General features: G+C 43.2%; 1 protein-coding gene across 9 annotated transcripts in view; it reads right to left on the bottom strand.

The window, feature by feature from the left end:
• LOC310636486 (uncharacterized protein) overlaps positions 1-23,173 on the bottom strand; it is a 56,536-nt gene extending 33,363 nt beyond the window's left edge. For 2 of the 9 annotated variants that reach the window (XR_014491728.1, XR_014491729.1), the window contains exons 1-5: positions 5,085-5,412; positions 3,912-4,506; positions 3,153-3,264; positions 2,958-3,025; positions 147-276 (exon numbers count right to left, since the gene is read on the bottom strand). Coding sequence is in view for 7 of the 9 variants with exons in the window: in XM_083356379.1 (XP_083212505.1) it covers positions 147-276; positions 2,958-3,025; positions 3,153-3,264; positions 3,912-4,322 (721 nt within the window). In the remaining 2 variants the exon portion in view is untranslated. Of the gene's footprint in view, positions 1-146; positions 277-731; positions 881-2,957; positions 3,708-3,911; positions 4,507-5,084; positions 5,413-23,037 lie in introns of those variants that run through there. The other 7 variants (XM_083356379.1, XM_083356378.1, XM_083356380.1 and 4 more) reach the window with 7 other exon arrangements.
• Positions 23,174-26,881: the final 3,708 nt, after the last annotated feature.

A 26,881-nucleotide genomic window follows, 5' to 3' on the forward strand; every position in this document is an offset into this window, starting at 1 on the left:
AGACCAATTATAACTTATTTACTACTTTGTCTTTTCTTTTAATCTTACCATACTTTTTTCTTATTCATTGATCACTTTATTCTATCTTCTTTATGTCTTCAAAATTTGTAGTTTTTATTCTAATAAAATGTCTTGCTCATTCTTACCCAAAGAGGCCACGTTCCTATGATTTTCCAGCATGACTTCCCGGTGCAGTGCTTTTTGGTCAGCATCCAGCAGAGACCACTCCTCCTCGGAGAAATACACAGCCACCTCCTTAAAGGACACAAGACTCTCCTGAACGAGAAGAAAACAGAACAAAAATCAGGAGGATTTTCAAGATCTGTCCTATTGTTTAAGTGATTCCAAACAAAGATATACATTTCAGGCCATTCATTGAAAGAAATCCCACTTTTCGGCTGGATCTGTCTGTCTATCTATCCTCATCCTTCAACAAGACTTTCCACATCTTGGAAACTCCATCTCTCACTCGCTCCCATACACCCAGAATTTGAAGAAGAAAATACAGGTGGAGGGGTTCTTTTTACCATGTAAGTGAAAGGCTTGTGTTGTCTCCAGAACAAACAATCTTATCCATGCTCAAAACCTTCATTGAAATTGTTTGAGAGGCACCCAAGGATTTACATGGGTGTCATCAATAGACAAAGGCACACAAGCCCTGTTTCTGCTGCTCCTCAGATTAGAAGGAATCCACTGCTTGTACCCCGACCCAATGGTTGAAGAAGACAAACCTGCTTGGGAAGAACATTTCTCATCCTTTCTAAAGCTGGATTGTTTGGCCCCAAATTTCAGGCACAAATCGGAGTATTAGAAATTCCTTTAAAGTCTGAAGGGCCTTGATCTGCCCACTCTCTTTGGATTGTAACAGTCTGCTTCATCTTTTAACCTGGTGCCATTATTTTTCTTGAAGCTTTGCAAATAGCTGAGGAAAGGAGGGAAGCAAAAGGCAAGGGAGAAAAAGAAAGATACGCCCAATTAAATGCAGAATTCCAGAGAATAGCTAGAAGAGATAAGAATGCCTTCTTAAATGAACAGTGCAAAGAAATAGAAGAAAACAATAGAATAGGGAGGACCAGAGATCTTTTCAAGAAAATTGGAGAGATGAAGGGAACGTTCAATGCAAAAATGGGCATGATAAAGGACCAAAATGGCAGGGACCTAACAGAGGCAGAAGAGATTAAGAAGAGATGGCAAAATTACACAGAAGAACTATACAAGAATGAGCTTAACGTCCCTGATAATCACAATGAGGTGGTCACTGACCTCGAGCCAGACATCCTAGAATGTGAAGTGAAGTGGGCCTTAGAAAAGCTGAGCAACAACAAAGCTAGTGGAGGTGACAGTATTCCAGCTGAGCTATTCAAAATCTTAAAAGACGATGCAGTAAAAGTGCTACACTCAATTTGCCAGCAAATTTGGAAAACTCAACAGTGGCCACAGGATTGGAAAAGATCAGTTTACATTCCAATTCCAAAGAAAGGCAGTGCCAAAGAATGTTCAAACTATCGCACCATTGCACTCATTTCTCATGCTAGTAAAGTTATGCTTAAAATCCTACAAGCTAGACTCCAGCAGTATGTGGATCGAGAACTACCAGAAGTACAGGCAGGATTTCGAAGAGGCAGAGGAACTAGAGATCAAATAGCCAACATACGCTGGATCATGGAGAAAGCTAGAGAGTTCCAGAAAAACATCTACTTCTGCTTCATTGACTATGCTAAAGCCTTTGATTGTGTGGATCATAACAAACTGTGGCAAGTTCTTAAAGAGATGGGAGTACCAGAACATCTTATTTGTCTCTTGAGAAACCTATATGCGGGCCAAGAAGCAACAGTGAGAACTGGACACGGAACCACTGATTGGTTCCAAATTGGGAAAGGAGTCCGGCAAGGCTGTATACTGTCGCCTTGCCTATTTAACTTATATGCAGAGCACATCATGAGAAAGGCAGGGCTAGATGAATCAAAAGATGGAATTAAGATTGCTGGAAGAAATATCAACAACCTAAGATACGCAGATGATACCACTCTAATGGCAGAAAGTGAAGAGGAACTGAAGAGTCTCTTGTTGCGAGTGAAGAAGGAGAGTGCAAAAGTTGGGTTGAAACTAAACATTAAGAAAACCAAGATCATGGCATCCGGCCCTCTCAATTCCTGGCAAATAGATGGGGAAGAAATGGAGGTAGTGACAGATTTTATTTTCCTGGGCTCCAAGATCACTGCAGATGGGGACTGCAGCCAAGAAATTAAAAGACGCTTGCTCCTGGGGAGGAAAGCCATGGCAAATCTAGACAGCACACTAAAAAGCAGAGACATCACCCTGTCAACAAAAGTGCGTATAGTCAAGGCTATGGTCTTCCCAGTTGCAATGTATGGCAGTGAAAGTTGGACCATAAGAAAGGCTGAGCGCAAAAGAATTGAGGCCTTTGAACTCTGGTGCTGGAGAAGACTCCTGCGAGTCCCTTGGACTGCAAGGCGATCAAACCGGTCAGTCCTAGAGGAGATCAACCCTGACTGCTCTTTAGAAGGCCAGATCCTGAAGCTAAAACTCAAATACTTTGGCCACCTAATGAGGAGGAAGGACTCACTGGAGAAGAGCCTAATGCTGGGAAAGATTGAGGGCAATAGAAGAAGGGGACGACAGAGAATGAGGTGGCTGGATGGAGTCACTGAAGCAGTAGGCGTGAGCTTAAATGGAGCCCAGAAGATGACAGAGGACAGGAAAGCCTGGAGGAACATTGTCCATAGGGTCGCGATGGGTCGGACACGACTTCGCAACTAACAACAACAACATTATTTTTCTTATCGCTGGCTATAAACAAGGCGTTTTAGAAGCTGTAAGGTGCCAATGTGATTCCTTCAGTTATTATTGAGTAGCCTTGCACAATTCTACTGTTCAGGATCGTTACTCAGCAAACACTAAGACTGAAAACTTTACTTTTTATCATCATCTCTTACTTGAGTTGGAGCTCCGAGCACCCTTTCAGCACCACCATAAAAAGGCGTCAAATTCGTTCTATTCTTCCCTGTGAGGGGGACAGAATTTTTCAGTGAATAATAAACAAAATGGAAGGAGGCATTCTAGAGAAGAGAAGACATGGAGAAAGTAAGACACCTGGGACCTCTTTTGGGAATGGGAGAACCTTTGATTACCATCTGAGGTGTCCTGACTTGCGGCTTCCTGAGAGATCCTCCTGAAAAGAAGCTCCGGAGGGAGATTTGATGGATTCCTGATTCTCATAGGATCTGTCTCCAGAGTGAAGTACTTGAAATAGGAGGCAGGAGAAAGAAAAATAAATAAGATATATCACACAACATGAGGTGGATTCTTGTTCTCTAAAAACATTTTCGTTGCCCCAATATCTCTCAGTGAGCCTAGAATGTAAGAAAGGAACATCTGTCTTCACTCATTTACGACCACAATTGAGCCTAAAATTTATGTTGTTAAGCGAGACATTTGTTAAATGAGCTTTCCCTCATTTTATGACCTCTCTACCAACAGTTTTTAAGTGAATCATTTCAATTGTTAAGTTAGTCATACAACTTCCCTATTGACTTTGCTTGTCAGGTCACAAAAGCTGAGATGGCCAAAGGACAGTGCAACCGTCATAAATATGAACCAGGTGCCAAGCATCTGAATTCTGATCATGTGACCAACGGTTGCAAATGTGAAAAATAGCCATAATTCACTTTTTTTTGCAGCGCTGTAGTAACTTTGAACAGTCACTAAATGAACTGGAATAAGCCGAGGATCACCTGCATATTCTAGAATGGATAATGGAACGATGTCCTGCAAAAACTAGCGAAACATCTCCAAACATTATGAAGACGAGAGAAGTATAGAAAGTAGAGGTAAAGAATTCGAGCGCATTCTTTATTCCCTTCTGGACTTCCAAGATGAAGGTCTCTCACCTGCAATTCAACCTGGTCCACTGCCTGACTCAGGAGGAAGCCTTCCGCCAGGGCCACCGCTTGGCAGCTGGTCTCTGCTCCACACTCCCGCAACCAGTTTTCCACCTGTGGGGGCAGAAGGGCCAGGAGCTGCTCCAGAACAACCAGGTCCAACATTTGGGCTTTAGTGTGCTTTTCTAACCTCAGCCACTGACTATAAAAGTTGTAGAGTCGGCTGCAAAGTCCTCGGGGACCTTCAGTCTCCTGGTATTGGATGTCTCTGAAGTTCCAGGGCTGAATCTCTGAACCGATGAAGGTTTTGTTCTCCAGCATCTTCTGCCCAGTTCTTGCCCAGTTCTTGCCATAGCAGCCAGGCTCAACAGCAGGGGGTCCTTTTCCAGTTCTCCCACTTGTTAATGGTTGTTTCTGCATCCTTTGTCCTGGAAGGAAATTCCAGATAGGTTGGAAAAAATCTTGTGGATCTCCAAACAGCCTTCAGTTCATAGGACTATTCTTGTAGCTGCAGGATTGACCTCAAAGGCTATCCATGCCTCTTCACTTAAGAGCTAATTTTTCATTGTTAGGAAGGTTGTTGAGATGACTCTAGTTTCTGCCTCTGAAATGGAAAATAAAATAAAATGAAAGAATGAGAAGGTGTTGGAGTAAACCACTAAAAAATTATTCATCCTCATGGAAGAGTCTTTTCCTGAGCTGGTAAAGGATTGCAGTGGCATCAGACCAATGGATCCTATGGGTGTTTGCTTGTCTGTCTGTTCATCAAGTGTGTTGCTAAATATGGTCCTAGTTTCCATCGAACTTGGAATAAAAAAACCAAATGTTTTACATTTAGAGGATTTTCTATTTCTTTTTTCCTCAAAGGGAAGACTAATTTTTTTTTCAAATTTAAGATCTACATTTACCCTACCCTTAGCTTTGACACAAGATGCCAAAACTCAAGGAGCTTAAGAAATTAGAATGGAATAAAAATTTTGACACGTTTTTTGTGCTTCCTATTGAGACATTTAGGCATTAGGTATTCATTCAGGATGTTCCTCACTCCTGTCTTTAAGTTTGTATGTTTGTAAATACCTGCAGTCATAGAGAAGGCTCTAGTCCAGTCCAACCTACCAAAAACAGTGCCATAAAAAACAGAATAGAAACACAAGTTAAGATAGGCAAGAAAATGGTGAGCACCTGTCCATCCTAGACGAGTTCAAATGACCAGGACCAGACGGATTACTCTCCAAGGTTCTCAAGGAACTGGCAAACGTGATCTCAGAACCACTGAACTATATTTTTCAAAGATCCTGGAGCACTGGGGAACTACCAGAGGACCGGAAGAGAGCTCATGTACTTCCCATCTTCAAAAAAGGGGAAAAAATAGATCCAGGAAACTACAGACCTATCAGCCTGACCTCAATACCTGGGAAGATTCTGGAAAAGATAATCAAACAACAAATCAGCGAACACCTTGATGCGAACAAAGTTATCACTAGAAGCCAACATGGGTTTGTCAAAAACAGATCATGCCAGACAAATCTTATTGCATTCTTTGACCAAGTGACAAAACTAGTGGACCAGAGTAATGCTGTAGATATAATTTACTTGGACTTCAGTAAGGCATTTGATAAAGTAGATCACAACCTACTACTTGATAAGATAGAAAAATGTGGGTTAGATAGCATCACCACCAGATGGATTCGTAGCTGGCTGACAGGCCATACTCAGCGTGTGGTCCTCAATGGAACTGCATCTACATGGAAGTGTTGTGGAAAGAAGAGACTCACGCCAGCTCTTCAGAGAAGGAAAGTTTAATGCGCAGGTTCAGAGAGTAACAAAATGAGTACAAGGGTCTGAACCCCGAGGGGCTCGTGACCATACATATTTATACCCCTCATGTCCTGGCTGTACATTGTTCCTTATTTGGTTATATCCTATACAGTGCACAGACCATGGTTGAAAAACAGGATATAGTTACACAATGGTTGCAGAGGAGTACATGCATTTGGAAAAACAGGATATAGTTATCTGGCTCAGCATCTGTCTGAAGGACAGGAATATCTTATGCACATTCAGCACATTTTCAAGTGTCCAGCTTGTTTTTCTCATTTTGCAGACACCCTAGTATTTTCCCACTTTATTCCCCCCTTTTGAGACTCATCTCAATTTATGACGATGGGTCTCAACATTGAGTTTCTTCGGTTTGTAAGGATTCATATTCTTTTTCTTTGGTTTGTAACTCTTCATATTCCCACATTGCCATTACTTGTGCTGTAGCCTTTCTTTCAGCAAGCAAAGCCAAGCTATTTATTTTATTTTTATTTTTATTCCATTTATATCCCTCCCTCCTCCGGAGACTCAGGGCGGCTTACAAGCTTAGCAGTAGCCTTCATTCTATGTACATGCCTGCTTATTAGGGCTTTCACACACACCCCAGCGGCATTGGAAATTGTACGTATGAAAAATAGGTAGGACACAAGGTAGGATTACACAACCCGCAGCAATTAGTCCTATGAGGGCTACAATGGCCTGTAACCCAGGGAGTTTAGGAAACCATCCACTAAAAATTTCCTGGAAGTTGAGCCCTTTCCAAGTCTGGTCTGCATTATGGGTCAGTTGCCTCATTTCAATTGTTAGTTGATTACCTGCCCAGTTTCATCTATTTGGAGGCAACAGTTAGTAAGATTAAATTTTCCACACACCCCTCCTTCTTTTGCTAGAATGTAGTCCAAAGCCAACTGGTTTTGATATACGGTTGTTCGGATTTTGTCTGCCGTTTTGGCTAATATATTCAGAGCCTTATCAGTCTGTTGTCCTGCCAAATCCAACACTGCCTGTAATCTTATAATCCTATTCAACATGTATATTGGCGTTGGATATCCATAGGAACTATCTTCTGCCCATGTAGCACTCCCATACGTACACACTATCCTTTCAGAATCCCATACATTTGTCTTCTCATATTCTGCCAATTCCTTACAAGGAAAATTGGAGAAAGCATTATCCACACTTCTCTTTCGCCTTGCGGATCCAAGTGGGTCATACACTGGGACCCCAAGGACTTGCTTAGTCTGTATTGGTAAAAGGAAAAAGGATGGTTTTATCCACCCCAGCACACATGAGCCAGACCAATTCGCTGGTAGTTCCTCATATGCTAGTCTGCCACAGATCCAATACATGTTTTCAGGGGCCTTCCAGCTAGAACCACTGGACTGGTTGAGATATGCAAGGATAGTCATATTAAGTTTTTCTGGTTCTGGAAAGTTTCCTGGTGAGGTCCAGTTGTTATAGGTCTCATCCCAGGTTCCTAAGCAGATTAGATCTCCTACATTGACAGTACCTTTCCTAACAAAACAGTTCTTCCCTACTAAATTAGTGGATAGGGTCCACGTTATTCCCATATTCTTCTTCTGGCTGGTAATATTTCCACTACGAGACATATTGTTAAAAACTTCCGGGTCAGCTTCCAGAGCTTCCCATGGCCATCGTTCTCCCATGTTAGTCCCTCCACACACAAAACAATTTTTAACGGTTAATGTTTTAGCTATTTCCTCAGCCATTTCTATGAACAGATTTTTAGCCTTTAAGTTGATGGGCAAGGTTCGTTCTAATTCCCTCAAATTATCATATACCGACCATCCAAGGCTCTTTACCTTTCCATCATAAACTTTTTCCTTGGTGATTGTAATATAAGAAAGCGGATCACCACCTGTGCCATCTATCCCAAGGGCTAGGCTGTGTACACTTGGTATCTGTCGGCTTATTTCAAACCGTATTCTATTGGTTCCATGTACTCGGGTAAGTTGTGTGATATAGTCACATCCACTATATCCTCCTCCGGTATGATCACATACACAATCCCATCCTGAACAGCAATCTTTGCTTCCTGTTCCATCAGTTTTGGCATACATGGCACAGGGGTGATATGAATTTTCCGTAACCCAAGCCCTACAACCTTTATGCTTTTGGGCGTCACACAGGTACTTATGATTGTTCTTATATGCATTCTTCCAAGCCTCTGATCCACATGATACCCTCCCCTTGATATTGGGGCTCTTATCAATAGCTTGACATCCGTCTATTACTATGTCAGCCTTATCCCTTTCTCCTGTAGCCAACATTATGGTAGAGTTTAAAATATATCGCTGGTGTGAATATGGAGTAGGGTTTTTAAAAAACCCTGCATAAACAGTATAGTTCAAGCGTATGGGTATCTCAGGCTTATAACAAATCTGATTGATTTTTCCTTTTTCAATCTGATTACACAAGCTATACATGGTATGGTTGGACAAACAAGTCCTTCCCGTGGGGACACATCCTTTTGGTAGCTGTGTGTGATATACTAAAGTATTCATTATATGGGTACCATGCCTTGCTTTGGTTATACAAGCTTCACAAGCATCTGTTGGAGCTCTATTCTTTTGGCTACTTGTGACCCTCTTCTGTCTGTGCGTTGTGACTGGAGGGGTTTGTGGCCTTGCCTGTTGAGGCTTGTAGCTATCTCTGTAACATTTGATTCCTTTTGTCCCATTACATTTCTTATATGGTACCTGATTAAAGATACAGTTTGATAGGCCGAATTGGGTACAGGTTACTGGCACTGACCTACTAACTGTCAGAGATTGCCCTTGTACACAGGGTTCACACCCATGGTGACTTATGGCTCGTTTTCCCCGACCCAAACCAACAGTCAAAGTATATTCCCCCACAAAGCGCCTCACTCTTTTTTTCCATCCTTGCTTCCTCCTGGTTGTCACCCCAAACTCTACTGGGTTCATGTGTAGGATGCAGGTCCCCCGCCATCCAGGTTTCAGTTGTTGGATTGTTCGTATACGTTCCCATCCCCAGAACAAAGGGTTTCCACAATCTAGGGTCACCGGAGGGGGTGTTCCTTTGTATAATGCTTTCATACACATTCCTTTTCTGTACGCATAGCCCACATACTTACATGCCTCAGGGTTAGCTGGTTGCCTGGCCTGGCATGCCTCCTTGACTATCCTGTCAAACCCTTGTGGGTATTGACAAGGATGGGGTAATATACCATTCCAACATTCCGGTGTAAAACTGAGGGGGCGGCTACCATTACAATCGCCATTACCTATAGCATATGACTGGATGATACGGGGTGCCTCCTCTGGTCTGCTCCATTGCCCATGGTTATAGATACACACATTATTACCATTACATGAAATAAAAGCAATACAAAGCCAGCAAAGCAAAAACCGCCTTTCCATTTTTCTCCCGTGCGTAGAAAGCCAGCGTCCGGAGTGGCTTAGCAGGGGTCTTCACTACTGTGCGTAGAGGAGCCTATTGCCGGTAAGGTTCCAGCAGAGTAGCCTTTTAAATCCTTTAGCAAGCATAATAAGCATTTATGTAAGAATAAGCCATATTTTACTCTATGAAGGCACTGGTTTCTGGTATTTGAGGGTTACTTTTGTGGGAACCACTGGATCAATAGATGCCACCCATGCAGGTTCGGCTGCTGCTTTGATTCGTGTCCAGTGGATCCACGAGTTAGATTCTGCAATCTTAATAGCAAGAGGGGAAGACATAATAACAACATACGGCCCTTTCCATCTGCCCTTCAATGGCTCCCGCTTCCAATGTTTTACCCAAACCCTGTCTCCTGGTTTGAAGGGATGGCATTTTGTCACCAACCTAGGAGGAGTTTGCTCAATCACATAATTTCGCAGCCTCTCGACCTGTTTGTTTAGCTCTTGTAGCATTTCAAGATTCTAAACTCCCCCCTTATGTCCGAGGTCTGGCCATCCTGACAGGTTTCATCTCACTAAAGTAGGGGGACGGCCAAACATCAACTCAAAAGGGGACAGCTTATATTGCCTCCGTGGGGCACACCTTACAGCGTACAAGGCCAAGGGGAGAGCATCTGGCCACTTCAGGTGACTCTCAGCGCATATCTTAGTGATTTTCTCTTTTAAGGTACGGTTCATCCGTTCCACCTTGCCCCCAGAGGATGGAACGCACTGTGAAACTTCCATTTAGACCCCACCACTTGGGCCAAAGTTTGATTGATTTGCTGAACAAATTCAGGACCATTATCTGATGAGATGGAAGGATTCCCAAACCTGGGAATTAATTCTTTCAGGAGTATTCTTACAACCTCTCTCGCTTGCTTGGTCTTTGTAGGAAATGCTTCAGGCCACCCCGTATACATGTCCACTATTACCAACATAGCCTTATATAAACTGCACCGAGGCATATCCGTGAAATCTATCATTACAGAGTCCATTGGGAAATATGACATAGGTAGAGTCCCTGGAGGCACAAGGGGCCCCTGCCGGGGATTAACCTTTGCACAAGTCATACACTGAGACACGACGCGTGTTGCTATGCCTGCAAGCCCATCGATAAAATACTCTCTTCCCAATGCAGCTTCCAACCCTGTTTTTCCCATATGTGTGGCTTCATGAGATGCCTGAACCAACGTCCATGCCACAGAGGCTGGCACGAAGATGCGTTTGTCTGGTAACAAATACCAACCCTCACTCACAGTGGCTTTGAGGTCATTCCCTGCCTTTATACATTCCTGCTGGGAATATGTTGGTTTTACACCTGTGGGCAATACTCCCAGATCCATAGTTATATGTATTGATAAGTCAGGTGTGACTCCCGTCCTTCTAGCCGCACGTTTGGCTTCCAAATCTGCCCTTCTATTTCCAGTTGACACCTTATCACTTCCCTTCTGGTGTCCCTTGCAATGCATTACTGACACCTTACTTGGTTTTTGAACTGCATCTATGAGACACTGAATCAGATGCCCATGTTGCACATATTTACCAGCTGAGTCTCTGAACCCTCTTTCTTTATACACTGCACCATGCGCATGCAACGTCAAAAAGGCATACTTGCTGTCTGTCCACACGTTCAACATCCTTTCCTCTGCCAATTCCAATGCCCTAAATAAGTGCCCATAATTCTGCCACCTGTGCACTATGCCCAGCCCCTAACGGTCCACTTTCCACGATCCCATCATCATCTACAATAGCATAGCCTGCCACTCGCTGTCCCCCATGCACGTAACTTGAACCATCAGTATACCAACTGAGTTCAGCCTCATGAAGAGGTATGTCAGACAGGTCTGGCCGACTAGCATATACACTATCTAAAACTTGCAGACAGTTATGTTCTAGTTCATTATCTGTTGGCATACGGGTGGCTGGGTTCAGTCGGTTAGACACCACCAATTTAACCTGTGGATTTTCAATCATCATTGCCTGGTATTTAAAGAGCCTTTGATTGCTAAGCCACAGATGTCCCTTGCTGCCTAGGATTGATTGAACTGCATGCGGACTGTGCACCTTTATGGGACATGAGAAGGTTAATTTGTCACAGTCCTGCAACAGGAGTGCTATAGCAGCTAAAACCTTCAAGCAATGCGGCCACCCTTGTGCCACTCCATCCAACTGCTTCGAAAGATACGCCATCGGTCGTTGCCACTGTCCCAATTGCTGGGTCAACACTCCTAATGCGATGTTCTTTTTTGTATCCACATACAAATTAAAGGCTTTTTCTAGGTTGGGTAAAGCCAACGCTGGGGCTGCCGTAAGAGCAAGTTTGACATCCTTAAAGGCCCTCTTCTGCTCCCCTTCCCACAGAAAGGGCTCAGTATCACCCCCCTTTGTAGCTTTATAGAGTGGGGCAGCCAACAGTGCAAAATTAGGAATCCAGATCCTACAAAAACTTGCCAATCCTAAAAACCCTCTCAATTGTCTTCTATTTGTCGGTTCCATGATGGCCAGAACTGCTTGCTTCCTTTCATGCCCCAGAGTCCTACAACCATGCTCAACATCATATCCTAAATATCTCACCCTCTGTTTCACCAGCTGTGCCTTCTTTCTAGACACTCGATAACCACATCTTAAAAGCAGATGCAAAAGAGCCCTAGTGTTGTTCCAACAGGCGTCTTCCATCCTGCCTGCTATCAAGACATCATCCACATATTGCAATATAGTATCTCCAGGCTGTTGAGGTACATAATATTGCAAGTCCTTGCCTAAAGCAGTACCAAACAAAGTAGGTGAATTTTTAAACCCCTGGGGAAGCCGAGTCCATGTGTATTGCCTTTTCTGTCCTGTCTCTGGGCTTTCCCACTCAAAGGCAAACAGTGGCTGGCTGACTTGGTGCACTGGGATTGTGAAAAAGGCATTCTTCAAGTCTATCACAGAAAACCATTTAGCAGTAGGTGGAATTAAACTTAGAAGCGTATATGGGTTTGGTACCACAGGGTGAATAGTCACCGTCATTGAATTAATAACCCTAAAATCTTCCACGGGGTGGTAGGAACCATCTGGCTTTTTAATTGGCAGTATCGGTGTATTCCAGGGTGATTGAATAGGCACCAAAATCCCTGCTCTCAAGTATCGCTGGATACTGTCATATATTGATACTATCGCTTCAGTGGAGCATGACCGCTGTCCTCTGCCCATATGCCTGGTACCCCAAATTCCCTCCATTTCTCCTCCTGATCCTCCCTCACCGAGGTCCTAGCTACCATAAGTCTCCACATTACCTCTGGTTGATGCTTTACTTTGATCCTTTGCTGGCCTTCATCAAAAGTGATGGTGGCCCCCAGTTTGCTAAGCAGATCCCTGCCCAGCAAAGGTATCGGGCACTCAGGGATATAAAGAAACTCATGTTGGATCTGAGTTCCACCAAAGATGGCTTGGACATATTCACCGGGGGTTTACCTGCCTTCCGAAGGGCCTCTACTGTCAAATTCTGGTATTCCCTCAACAATGTCATTTGTGCTGCATTCCTGATATCCCAACCTGGATCCTGCTCCGGTGCCCTAATCAACAATTCTGCCTGGATGTCCTGTACAGTAGGATATCTATCTCTGACACACTTTCTCACAGCAGCCCTCCACTTTTCCTTCTCCTCAGGAGTCAATAAAGTGTTTGATAACTGCTGAACATCCTGCCAAGTGGGGTTGTGGGTTTGCATAATGGTCTGGAACAAGTCTGCCATTTCCGTTGGTTTAGTAGATATAGGACCATAATGCTGCTTCCAGTTGAAAAGATCCGTGGTGGTAAAGGGAACATACTGGAACATAGGTAGAAACTCTGCCTGACCATGTTGATCTATTACTTGTTGGTCAGTTTGTTGTAGGGGAGCCAAAAACTCCCGCTTTGCAGCCTCTGCCTTAGCTGTGGCCGACCTTGTCATTACTCCTACTGAAACATCTACCCCAGCCGCTAACTCCTCACCTTCGCTCGGTTCGCCACTTTCAGTTTCTGAACACTCCTCCTCATCCTTGGGAGCCGTCGGCACCTTTCCTTTCTGCTTTCTCCTTACCATAGGCTGTGTCTCTCCAGGCGCTGCAGCCGCAGCTGCTGGTTGAGGCAGTGGGGGTGGATGCGGTACATAGGGATGGGGTCTAAGCACTACTTCCTCCTCTGCAACCAACACCTCTTTCTTGGTATCAGACAACTTGGTCTCAGATATTTTCACATCCTTAAAATGTTTTGACACAACCCTCAGCTTTTTCCCCGGAGGCCTGGCTACGCAAAGACGAACCATTTCAGCCTGGCATTGTAACAAATCATCTGCCTGTTCAGCCACAGCATCTCCCCACTGATCTATATACTGGTATTGGTTAGGGTACTTTTCCCCATTTGCAGCTACCACAGCAAAAAGGTCATTGATGATCTGGTTTTTAAAGGTCCCCTCTGGTGGCCACCCGACACCCATATGTGGCCACTGTTCCTCACACAGATACCTCAACCTTTCCTTTGTTACCCTAGGATAGGGGATCGTGTACTGGGTATGATTGAAATATTCATCAAAACCTTTCAACATGCATTCCAGCGGTATGCTGGGAACACTACTACGCCCCCCCATTCTAGAACACTGCCACTGACCTACGATGCCGGACGTTCCAACGGTCACCAATAGGAAGTGCAATGGCTTAACCTCCCACACAGCCTAACACGGACTGCTTTAGGACCAACGTCCCGAGTCCAGGAGGGTGATCAGGCCCCCTCTTCTATCTTCAAGCGAGATAGGTACTTTCCACTCTTAACACATACTCGCCTGAGGCGTCTTCACCCACGTCCTGGCCAGGATTCAGTTCAGACCTCCTTTCCTTCTCTCAAGGGATCTTGGACTAGCCGTCAGCACCGTCGGCCCCGCAGAGGTGTCACTGCTGTCTCCCGGAGGTATTACCCCCGTGGCACCTGGAGAATGTTTCAGGAGTGGCCTCTCATCGGGTCCAAGGGGTCAGGCTGCCCTCAGCGAAACATCGCCTCGCAATGTAGTCCCTTCATGGTCGCCATGAAACTGTTGTGGAAAGAAGAGACTCATGCCAGCTCTTCAGAGAAGGAAAGTTTAATGCGCAGGTTCAGAGAGTAACAAAGTGAGTACAAGGGTCTGAACCCCGAGGGGCTCGTGACCATACATATTTACAGTGCTTTTTTTCTAAAAAAAAAAAAAAAAGGTGCCGGAACTCTCATCTTGGCGGGCGCAGGAGGCGGGGGGGTGGGGGGCGGTGCTGCTGCAGCCACAGGTGCGAAGGGTGTTGGCGGCGGGCTCCCCTCCCTGGGGCCGGGGCGGCTGGTGCTGTGGGAGCAGCAGAGCCCACTAAGCTTGTAAGCCGCCTTGAGTCTTCGGAGAAGGGCGGGATATAAATGTAATAAAAATAAAATAAATAAAAAATAAATATATGGCAGGGCTGCGCAATGCGGGCAGCGGAGGCGGTGTGGGCCAGGCAATGTTTTAATCTTATGATTTTAAAAATATATTTTTCCTATTGTAAGTTTCCCCAAACCTCGCCATGTGGATTGCATACAAATATTATATAATTGGTAAATAAAGGTAGAACATATGTTAAATATACATCAAATGATAATATGCTTCCCTACAAAGTCAATTCTTGCTCAATGACAGACCAAGAAGTTAACTCGGAAAGGCAAGAGGAAAATCTAGAAGAGGTCTGTGCAGCTCTTCAACATCTTCATCAATGATTTGGATGAGGGGATAGATGGGGAACTCATCAAATTTGCAGACAACACCAAGCTGGCAGGAATAGCCAATACTCCAGAAGATAGGCTTAAGATACAGGAGGATCTGGACAGACTTGAACACTGGGCAATATCTAACAAAATGAAATTCAGTTGTGAAAAAGTAAGGTTCTCGTTCTTACCTATAAAGCCCTACATGGCTTAGGCCCGGGATATTTGCAGGACCGTCTGCTGCCAGGAACGTTTTCCCATCGCCCTGTGCGCTCACACAGAGAGGGCCTCCTCAGGGTGCCGTCGGCCAGACAATGTCGGCTGGCGACCCCCAGGGGGAGGGCCTTCTCTGTTGGGGCACCTGCTTGGTGGAATCAACTCCCCCTGGAGCTCCGGATGGCCCCAGACCTTCGGTCCTTTTGCCGTGACCTTAAGACATATCTTTTCCAACAGGCCGACCTGGACTGATGATAATGGGGTTTTTAATTATGATTTTAAATGTTTTTATTGGTTTTAGTGGGACTTTGACACAATTTAATTCTTTTTAATATTTGTATTCATTTGTATTTTATTGTTGTTAGCCGCCCTGAGTCCTTCGGGAGATAGGGCGGCATAAAAGTCTCGAAAGAAAGAAAGAAAGAAAGAAAGAAAGAAAGAAAGAAAGAAAGAAAGAAAGAAAGAAAGAAAGAAAGAAAGAAAGAAAGAAAGATTCTACATTTAGGCAGGAAAAATCAAATGCACAGGTATAGTATAGGTCACAGGTCTGCAACCCGCGGCTGTGGAGGCGCATGCGGCTCTTTCAGCCATCTCCTGCAGCTCCCAGTCCTCTGCCATGTGCAGTCCCCCCCCCAAAAAAAAAGTGGGACTAAAAAATTTCTACCAATCAATTCAAATATGCAGGGTAGGTGCATATCTCGCCTTGGCTCCACTCTTCAGTGAAACCCTGTTCTGCGCATGTGCGCATGTACGCGCATGCGCACACATTTTTTGCGGCTCCCAGTTTTTCCTTTTGTGAGGGAACCGGTTCCGAGTGGCTCTTTCACTGTTTCAGGTTGCTGACCCCTGGTATAGGTGGTGCCTTGCTCAATAGTAGTAACTGTGAGAGAGATCTCGGAGTCCTAGTGGACAATCACTTAAATATGAGCCAGCAGTGTGCTGCAGCTGCCAAAAAAGCCAACACAGTGCTAGGCTGCATTAACAGAGGGATAGAAACAAGATCACGTGAAGTACTAATACCACTTTACAATGCCTTGGTAAGGCCACACCTGGAATACTGCATCCAGTTTTGGTCACCACGATGTAAAAAAGATGTCGAGACTCTAAAAAGAGTACAGAGAAGAGCAACAAAGATGATTGGGGGACTGGAGGCTAAAACATATAGGGAACGGTTGCTGGAATTGGGTATGTGTAGTTTAATGAAGATAAGGATGAGGGGTGACATGATAGCAGTGTTCCAATATCTCAGCGGCTGCCACAAAGAAGAGGGAGTCAAGCTATTCTCCAAAGCACGTGAAAGCAGGACAAGAAGCAATGGATGGAAATTAATCAAGGAGAGAAGCAACCTAGAACTAAGGAGAAATTTCCTGACAGTTAGAACAACTAACCAGTGGAACAATCTGCCTCCAGAAGTGGTGAATGCTCCAACACTGGAAGTTTTTAAGAAGAGACTGGCCGGCCATTTGTCTGAAATGGTATAGGGTTTCCTGCCTGAGCAGGGGGTTGGACTAGATGACCTCCAAGGTCCCTTCCAACTTATTATTATTATTATTATTATTATTATTATTATTATTATTATTATTATTATTATTATTATTATTATTACTGTTGTTGTTGTTATTATACCTCACCATGTGGATTGCATACAAATATATAATTGGTAAATAAAGGTAGAACATATGTTAAATATACATCAAATGATAATATGCTTCCCTACAAAGTCAATTCTTGCTCAATGACAGACCAAGCAGTTAACTTGGAAAGGTAAGAGGAAAATCTAGAAGAGATCTGTGCAACTTGTAGAAGGGAAAGGCCCACACTGATAAATTAAAAATCTTTGTGGTCTACAAAGGAATGCTGGTGGGCTAATCAATGATTTGGTGACTAGAGGAGCATCTACAGTTTTGGAGCTTGTGGTCATGGTAAGCCATGGAGGCACTAGGCAACATGACTTTCAGGGCAGTGGTGGTGATTTTATTACTTTAAAACAAAAGTCTGTGCTCTGTCCAAGGGTGCTTGGTAGGCTGCATGTACAGGCCTGGTCTAGAATTTATTTTGGAGCATTCAACTATCTAGAGCAGGCATGTCAAACTCATTTTGTTTGAGGCAACTTTTTATAAAAGAATTGCCATTAATTTGTTTTAATAAAATAATTTTAATCAATTTTTCACTTGATTTCAAATTAAATGAATGAGATTTTTTTTAGTACAATTGCCAAATGCAATAAACTGGTTTTAGGTATATGTTACTGGAAGGAAAAAGCAATCCCTGTTGCGTTACTGATCCCAGAAAAACATTTGCATGTATGCAGGTATCCTTAGGGTGCCATAATTATGGATGAGAAATATTGTTTGCAAAGTTGGCATTTCTGGACGTAATACAGATATTTGGGACTTATTTTTGTTTCTTTGCATGTTTGATATTTTTAAAAAGGCTACTGACTACGCTTATGCACATATGTAACATGATCACTGCTTGTCCAAAAGTTTACTATACAGATAATACCCCCAGAAATTATTTTAGCCTTTTTAATAACTGTTGTTATTGATGTTAAGCTCACCAGGGAAAACATCATATATTGTTATGTATATACTAGGTTAATTATTTAAAGACTGAAGTGCAACATAACTAGATTCTAAATAATCTATTTTTCAAAACACACAACAGTCCAAATTAAGAATATTTCATTCTTAAGAATTGTTTAGATTCAAAATAGTTTTCAAGAGTGTACAAAAGATACTATTTTTTCTAGAATCAGCTAAATTAGACATATTACATTGAGAAAAATGTTTCTCATTTCTTTCCTGTTACCTTTGATTTCATTGTAGAGATGTTAACATAGGAAATAGATTATTTTGTTATCTAATTTTACCTTCCAAAAGACAGAAGCAGATGAAAACTGTGAGGTTCTTTCCTCTTGGCTTTTCTGAATTAGCTGTTTTAGATTCTAAAAGTTTAGTTCCTAAAGAGGTAATCCTGTAAATAATTTTAATGTCCTCCTCTAGTGCAGGCTCTTTTATGACTCAAGGACTTCAATTCCCAGAATTCCTGAGCCAGCATGGCTCAGCTTGGAAACCTCTCCCTTTCCCCTCAGCATGGCTGGCTCAGGATTTCTGGGAGTTGAAGTCCACGAGTCATAAAAAAGAGCCAAGACTGCTAGCCCTGCAATAGCCTTAGGAAAACCAATAAGGGAGCTGGGTTGTTTTTGTTTCTTTGTTTTGCAAAAAAAAAAGGTTCCGGAACACCGTTCTGAGCGTTCTATGAGAAAAAAAAGCCCTGCATATTTATACCCCTCATGTCCTGGCTCTACATTGTTCCTTTTTTTATTATTTTAATCCCATCTATATCCCGCCCTTCTCTGAAGACTCAGGGCAGCTTACATTCTAAGCACAAATCAATGTGCTTAGCAATAGCCTTCATTCTATGTATATGCCTGCTTAGTAGGGCTTTTGCCCCCCCAAGCGGCATTATTACAAAGTCAGCTTATTGCCCTCAACAATCTGGGTCCTCATTTTACCTACCTGGGAAGGATGGAAGGCTGAGTCAACCTTGAGCCTGGTGGGATGCGAACCTGCACTAATTGCAGGCAGCTGGTGTTACTTAAGGAGGCATTAGCCCACTGCTCCACCAAGGCTCAGGAATTATGGGAATTGAAGTCCTTGAGTCATAAAAGAGCCTGCACTAGAGGAGGACATTAAAATTATTTACAGGATTACCTCTTTAGGAACTAAACTTTTAGAATCTAAAAGAGCTAATTCAGAAAAGCCAAGAGGAAAGAACCTCACAGTTTTCATCTGCTTCTGTCTTTTGGAAGGTAAAATTAGATAACAAAATAATCTATTTCCTATGTTAACATCTCTACAATGAAATCAAAGGTAACAGGAAAGAAATGAGAAACATTTGGTTATATCCTATATATACAGTGCACAAACCACGGTTGAAAAACAGGATATAGTTACACAATGGTTACAGAGGAGTACATGCATTTGGAAATACAGGATATAGTTATCTGGCTCAGCATCTGTCTGAAGGACAGGAATATCTTATGCACATTCAGCATTTTCAAGTGTCCAGCTTGTTTTTCTCATTTCGCAGACACCCTAGTATTTTTCCACTTTAATGTAACCAGAAAGAATAAATACAAGAATTTTTTGTCATTCGGGGTTTCTCTCGTTTAGAGGAGCCCGTCTTTGTTCAGCCGAATAAAAATGTAAAAACTTAAAAGGCAACTTCTGGTTTCCTTTATTTTTTATCAAGCAAAAACCTCAGAACCTGCATATCACTTTGATTACATAAGCAATTCGACCAGCGAAGCTGACACACATAAGATAAAGACTTCGCTTTTTAAGGCTGGGACACTGTAGATAATAAATAATAAAAAATAATAAAACCTTTATTGTCAAAGTACAACATGTGTACATTGAGATTAACTGAGCCTCCCCCCTGCTCTCTCCCCCCAACACACAGTGACAACAAACCCTCCATCCTACCACACCATGTGAACCAACTACACCACACACCAGTCTCCCAAGTCAATTCTGCATAAGATAAGAAGAAAGCAGAAGTAGCTAAAATGTTCCGTTAGGGGTGTTTCCTCCAAGTCACCAGATGTTCACTTTTGGGTTTTTCCCCAAGATACCAGATGTTCCCAGGTGGGTTAGAATTTTGGGTGTTTCCTTTGCTGTCCTTTCATGATCCTGCATTCATGGGCCTGCAAGTGGCCAGAGACAGAGAGCGGCCATCTGCACGTTTTCACAATTGATACTGTCCCCTAAGTTCGGGTCATCAATAGACTTTAAACCAGAATTATTTTTGTTAGGAATAATAGGAGCTAATTATGAGAGAGATTGCAGATATCCAATACTACATGTATTAACGGCAGCAAGAACTGCATTTGCCCAACATTGGAAAAATGAAAACTTACCAACTGAAGAAGTACTAATTAAGAAAATTCTAGAGTGTGCAGGAATGGATAGATTGACTTTAAAGATTAAAGAGAAAGAAGTCTCGGTACTTTAGAACATCGGATAATTTCTATCAATGGCTAGAAAAAACGAGTCAGAGAGAAAGGGGCGTAATATGTAATTTGAATATATATTAGCAAGAAGGCTATTGAATGATTAACATGTTGTTTATAATAATTAACTATATCTATTATTGTTAGTTAAATACATGTACCCAGACATTATGCTGTTTGCTAAATATTGAAAATGTTATTTGGAAAAACCCCAAACCTAACCCAAATCCCAAGCCCACCTTATCCCTAACTCTATAAAAACTAATAAAATCAATCTATCTATCTATCTATCTATCTATCTATCTATCTATCTATCTATCTATCTATCTAAAAAAAACAGTCACTGTGAAGGGATCTTGGAGTCCAAGTGAACGATCACTTAAACATGAGTGACCAATGCGCTGCAGCAGCCAAAAAAGCTAATACAATCCTTGGTTGTATAAACAGACTCATAGAATTAAAATCACGTGAAGTATTAGTACTGCTTTATAAAGCCTTAGTAAGGCCACACCTGGAATACTGCATCCAGTTTTGGTCACCACATTACAAAAAAAGATACTGAGACTTTGGAAAAAGTGCACAGAAGAGCAACTAAGATGAATAAAGGCTGGAGACTAAAACATATGAAGAACAGTTGCAGGATTTGGGAATGGTCAGTCTAGGACTCGTGGGGGACTTGATAGCAGTAATCTAGTATTTAAGAGGCTGCCACAAGGAGGAGGGGATCAATTTATTTCCCAAAGCACCAGAAGGCAAGACAAGAAACAGTAGATGGAAGCTAATCAAGCAGAGAAGCAACCTGGAATTAAGGAGAGACTTCCTAACAGTGAGGACAATTAACCACTGGAACAGCTTGCCTTCAGACGTTGTGGGCATTTCATCACTGGAGGTTTTTAAGAAGAGACTGGACAGCCTCTTGCTTGTCTGAAATGGTACAGGATCTCCTGCCTGAGCAGAGGGCTGGACTAGAGGTCTCCTCCAGCTCTATTCTTTTTGATTCTGATTCTTTTTGGGAACAAAGTGATACTACAACACGAAGGCTGCTTCACACCATTTGCCCTGACCCTAAGCTGGTTAACCAACCCTACAGGCACATGAAATACAGGGTTGCAAGAACACACCTTAAAATGATGCTCACCCACCCTCTTAAGCTTGGAGGATCTGATTCTACTTTATTCTTTGTCTCCAGAAGAAACAGGAACAATTTGCAGCTTACATACCCAAAATGAAAAAAAAAACACCCCCCCCCAAAATATCAGGAAAACAGGGTGACTAATTAAACTAGCAAGAATCTAACACCCGAATGAATGAACCACTGACAGCCTGACAGGAGATTATTAATCAGAAATTGCTAATGACTCTTAAGGTTCTGAAAGGTAAAGGTTCCCCCACATGTGCGTGCTAGTCGTTTCCAACTCTAGGGGCCGGTGCTCATCTCCGTTTCAAAGCCGAAGAGCCAGCGCTTGTCCGAGGACGTCTCCATGGTCATGTGGCCGGCATGACTAGACGCCAAAGGCGCACGGAACGCTGTTCCCTTCCCACTGTAGTGGTCCCTATTTTTCGACTTGCATTTTTACGTGCTTTCGAACTGCTAGGTTGGCAGAAGCTGGGATGAGTAACAGGCGCTCACTCTGTTACGCGGCACTCGGGATTCGACCCGCCAAACTGCCGACCATCTGATCCACAAGCTCAGGGTTCTAACCCACTGAGCCACCGCGTCCCTTTAAGGTTCCGTAGGAGCAGCCATAAACTCAGGCAAGTTAACCATATAGAAATAGAGAAAAGCAGAAGCTGCTGGCTAACTGAAACCGCAAACAGAGGAAACATAAAAAAAACCTGAAGATAACGCTTAGAGCTTAAGCTAGCAAAGGTATAACCTCAAACAGAGTAAATATAGGAATAATTATAAGAATTGAACTTTGTTAACAGAAAAGTAGATGGTGATAGATACGTGCACAAAGGTTTCTGGGAACATGGAAGGGGGGGGAATGGGCGCTTCGAGTTTGTTTATCGGATGTTTAAACAAGGGGTGTTGAGACAGATTAGGGGAGGAGGAAAACTGGAGGGGGTGTACGATATTTTTAAAAAGTGTGTCTGACATCTCTTTGATGTGGTGGCTTGATGACTCCTTTGTGAGCTTCACCCCACCAAGGCTTTGCAAATGCTTCTTTTCAAATAAAGCTTTGCTTCTGGAATCCCAATTGAGTTTGCTTGTTTGGGGATCTTCCAGCTCTATTCTTCTTGAATACAGTGATTTGCAGCTTACATATCCAAATATATATCCATATATAATCAGGAAAACAGGGTAACTAATTTAACTAGCCAGAATCTAACACCAGAGGACGAGCACCCGAATGAATGAACCATTGACAGCCTAACTAACATCAGCTTCCCATTCCTGCAACTCCGACAAACACGTCCCCCCACTTCTTAGCCTAATCCACGCTTTTTCCAAAGATGGACAAATGAAGACAAACATGGACTTCAACACCCAGGCTTCAAAGTGGTTTGGGAAACACCGGCCCAATCGGGCACTGGGTGCGAATGCTGCGTCTCAGCCCCACTTACCTCTCCTTCCCTACAGCCTCTCCCTCCTTTCTCTGCCGGCAGAGGCACTTTGAGGTCGTGGGGAAAGGCGGGGAAGCAGCACCCCAGTCCCAGTCCTCGCACCCGGAGCCCCGCACTTGCACCCAGAGCCGGCAGGGGGACTTCGGGCCAGCCTCCTCCTCCTCCCCCCACCATGCAGAGGCTTTCCCCAGGAAATGGTGGGAAACGGCCCCTTCCTTTGGGCGACCCCTATTTCTCTCCTTTGCTCCCCTCGTCCCCTTGCCTGGCCCCTGCATGGGAAAGGGCGGCAGGGGAACATGGGACCCCGGACTCCCCTTCTCCACGCATGCCTCCAACGTCGGACCCCTTTGCACGGGTAGAGACAGACGCCACTCACGGAACTCGGAAGTCTCGTCGGGATCCGCGTCCCCGCAAGGCTTTCCGGCAGCCTCTGCGCCTCCCGATCTAGGCTCACAGCGGAGGGAGATGAGGAAAAGAAAGAGCAGCCTCTTCCCACGGACGCCCCGGCCAACACGTGCCTTGCTCTAATCTAGCATTCTAGCAGAAGATCCGGCGCATGCTCAGTCCCTTTCTAAGATTGAGAGCAACCCCCTGGTGGACTGTGCACGAAAGTGCCTGGATTCTCCGAAAGGGCGGGAAAGAGAAAGAGCGTCTGAGGGGAATGGGAAGGCAGGGGTGATGGTTATGGGAGTAGGAGGGAAGGCCCCTTTCACTGGTTCTCTGTCCAAGAAAGGTTTCCGCGTCTCCACAGATGGCAGTTTTATGCATTCAGCTGTCCCTCTCAAATCTCTTGGCTTTAGATGCCTAAGAACCACTTGAAACACCAAGGGACAGCTCATGATGAAGAAAATAATGCTGAAGGAAAAGAAATATGAATGGAAAACCCATTCCAAAATGCAGTACAAGGTGAAACGGGTGGGTGTTCCAGAAATTTTACCTCACAACGAGGCTCCTGGGTGGAGAAATGAAGAAATGGGGGAAACCCGCGACTGCAGAAAAGGCGAAACTGCAAAAGGATGGAAAGGAAGCAGCGGAAAGGGAAGACAAAGCTCAAAATGCAATTTATTTTTTTATAAGCGGGATCGGGGATTCACCTTGTGCAATGTGACTAGGAAGCTTAAAATATTGTTTCTGCGTCAGCCCATGTTTAACCCCTTTTAAGAGAAAATACTTGCAAAATGAGTGTGATTTAGAATAACAAGAAAAAGCAAAGGCAAGAAAAACAGTAAGTGTCTGCAGTTCTAATGTTGCAGAATCAAAAGACTCAGACCCCGGAATCAAAAGAAGTTTGGTTTATTTTGCGCAAAAGGTTCAGAACAAAAAGCAATGTCAATGTCTGAACACCTTGTCATGAAAAAGCAAGTACATATATGGTCTCCAAAAGTAGCAAAACACGGAAATGTAACTTATGAACTCTGATTGGTTACATGAGTTCTAGGCCCCCTTCTAGCTCATTTCTAGCCCCCCTTTGCATTGCTAAATTGTAGCTAAATGTCTTGCAACTTTCTCTTTTTGCTAGCATCTATGTTTCCTGTACCAAGTTTGTGGTTAGCTACAAGTGAGACATATGTGGTTAGCTGCAACTAAATTCTGTGCCAGCTTACTAGATGTGACCCACAGGTGAACTTGTGGTTTGATATTTTCCATTTCCTTGTTTTTCTTCTAACTAACACACGTATCTTCTCACTTTTGTGTCCTACCTCACATTTATGACATGCAGCATTCTTATGTATTCTTTGTATCTTTCTTTATGGCCTGCCTCACTAAAGCCAAGACAGTTTATAGAAGCAAGCTAGCTGACAGTTTTAACCAAACAAGTTTGCACACGATAAAGAAACTAAATGCTTATTTCAGTTTCTTGTTGTTGTTAGTTGCGAAGTCGTGTCCGACCTATTGCGACCCTATGGACAACGTTCCTCCAGGCCTTCCTGACCTCTACCATCTTCTGGAGTCCATTAAAGCTCACGCCTACTGCTTCAGTGACTCCATCCAGCCACCTCATTCTCTGTCGTCCCCTTCTTCTATTGTTGCAGAATCAAGAGACTCAAACCTCAGAATCAAAAGAAGTTTGTTTTATTTTGTGCGCAAAAGGTTCAGATTAGAAAGCAAAGGCAATGTCTGAACACCTTGTCATGGAAAAGCAAGTACATATATACAGTGTTTTTTTTGTAAAAGAAAAAGGTGCCGGAACTTACACATGTCATACAACCCGCCTTGCCTCCCCTACAAGGTTCCATCCAAAAAAGGTGCCGGAACTCCGTTCTGAGCGTTCTATGAGAAAAAAAGCTCTGCATATATAGTCTCCAAAAGTAGCAAAACACAGAAATGTAACTTATGAGCTCTGAGCAGAAGTAGATGTTTTTTCTGGAACTCTCTAGCTTTCTCCATGATCCAGCGTATGTTGGCAATTTGATCTCTAGTGCCTCTGCCTCTGCGAAATCCTGCCAGTATTTCTGATAGTTCTCGATCCACATACTGCTGAAGTCTAGCTTGTAGGATTTTAAGCATAACTTTACTAGCATGAGAAATGAGTGCAATAGTGCGATAGTTTGAACATTCTTATGCCTATGCAAATGGGTTACAAGAAAACAGGACCCATGGCTGCACCTGGACCTGTGGCATCCAGTGAGATCAGGGCTTTTTTCTCATAGAACACTCAGAATGGTGTTCTGGCACCTTTTTTTGGAAAAAAAAGCTCCCTCTATTGCAGACATGTCAAACTCGCGACGTCACGTGACGTCGCGCAACGTATCGGAACTTTTTCCCATTGCCGGCAATGGGATGGGCGCGGTTTCTCCGTGACGCTCCGGCCTGCGGGCTGGCAGCTTCACACCCCTGCTCTATTGGCTTTCGAAAGGCTATTGCAGTGGTAGGCAATCTTGGCTCTTTTTTATGACTCATGGACTTCAACTCCCAGAAATCCTGAGCCAGCCAGGCTGAGGGTAAAGAGAGAGATTTCCAAGCTGAGCCATGCTGGCTCAGGAATTCTGAGAGTTGAAGTCCTTGAGTCATAAAAGAGCCAAGGTTGCCTACCCTGCACTAGACTTATGGAAAAGTGCCAGAAACTTTTTTTGATGCATGTAAAGCTATTTTTATCATACATTTTATCTTTAACAAACCCCCCTACCCCTCCCCTATCCCTCCCTCCTTACCCCTCCCCCCCTCCCCCCCCCGACTTCCCAGAGCTAAGTACAAGGTATAAAAAACAAAAAAAGAATCATAAACAACCATATGCTAACAACCGCAAACTCTAAAATCTATCACTCTCTAGCTCATATAGGATAACTACAAGCACTATTAATATAGAATATATAAAAATATATATAAAAAGAAAGGGAAAAAGAAAGGAAGACTTATTCAAATGCTACATGAAACTTCTTAGTCCCGTATTTGTTCTGGATATACTCAATCCATTTTCTCCACTCCATAATATAGCGTTCTTGCGAATGATCTTTCAAATAGGCCGAGATGCATGTAAAGCTATTGACTGTAATCAAGCTAAATGGACTAAGTGTGGAGACAGGCATACTCATTAAATGCCAAATATGTTTGCACATCCTACCCAACCTGGCATAATCAAAGGATTCCTAAAACCCAGTGTGGTTCAAGATAACCAGACCAATGGATTTTTCAGTATCATTTGAACTTGCTATCAATTGAACCAGATACAAATATGTGTTCAAGTTGATCTTCCTGAACTGGAAAGCACATTTGAGATTCCTTCAGTATCAAAGACATTTTTTTTTATTGATCTGGCCCAAACAATTGTTTCATTTTCAAATGTGAAGTTTGAGAGAACATCACTTCTTATTTTACTTTGACTTAGAAAGAAAAGGACTGTCCAACCAAATGGGTTCTCTATTTTGTCATTGTGGCCCTAAACTGTATATTAGACCCCAGTCCGATATTACATATAAGGAATATGTCAAAGAAGTCACTGTCAGAAATGTGAAAGCTTGTAATCATGTATATGTATCTTTGTTTATGTGCAAGCAACTTTGTAGGTGCTTTATATTGGGAAATTAGTTATATAAAAGCAAATGTTTCATGCTTTAGGTACAGCTGATTGCTTATATGAAAAGAGCATGACTTTAATAACAACAAAAGAGTGGGAAGAAAGAAACAATGTTGACAATGAAGGTAGGAAAACGGGTTGGGGAAAGAAGACTCAGAATATAATAACTTGCTTCCACAGGAATTTAAAGAAAATTTAGGGAATG

The sequence above is a fragment of the Vipera ursinii genome, assembly GCF_947247035.1.
Source record: "Vipera ursinii genome assembly, chromosome: 2".
NCBI classification, from domain to species: domain Eukaryota; kingdom Metazoa; phylum Chordata; class Lepidosauria; order Squamata; family Viperidae; genus Vipera; species Vipera ursinii.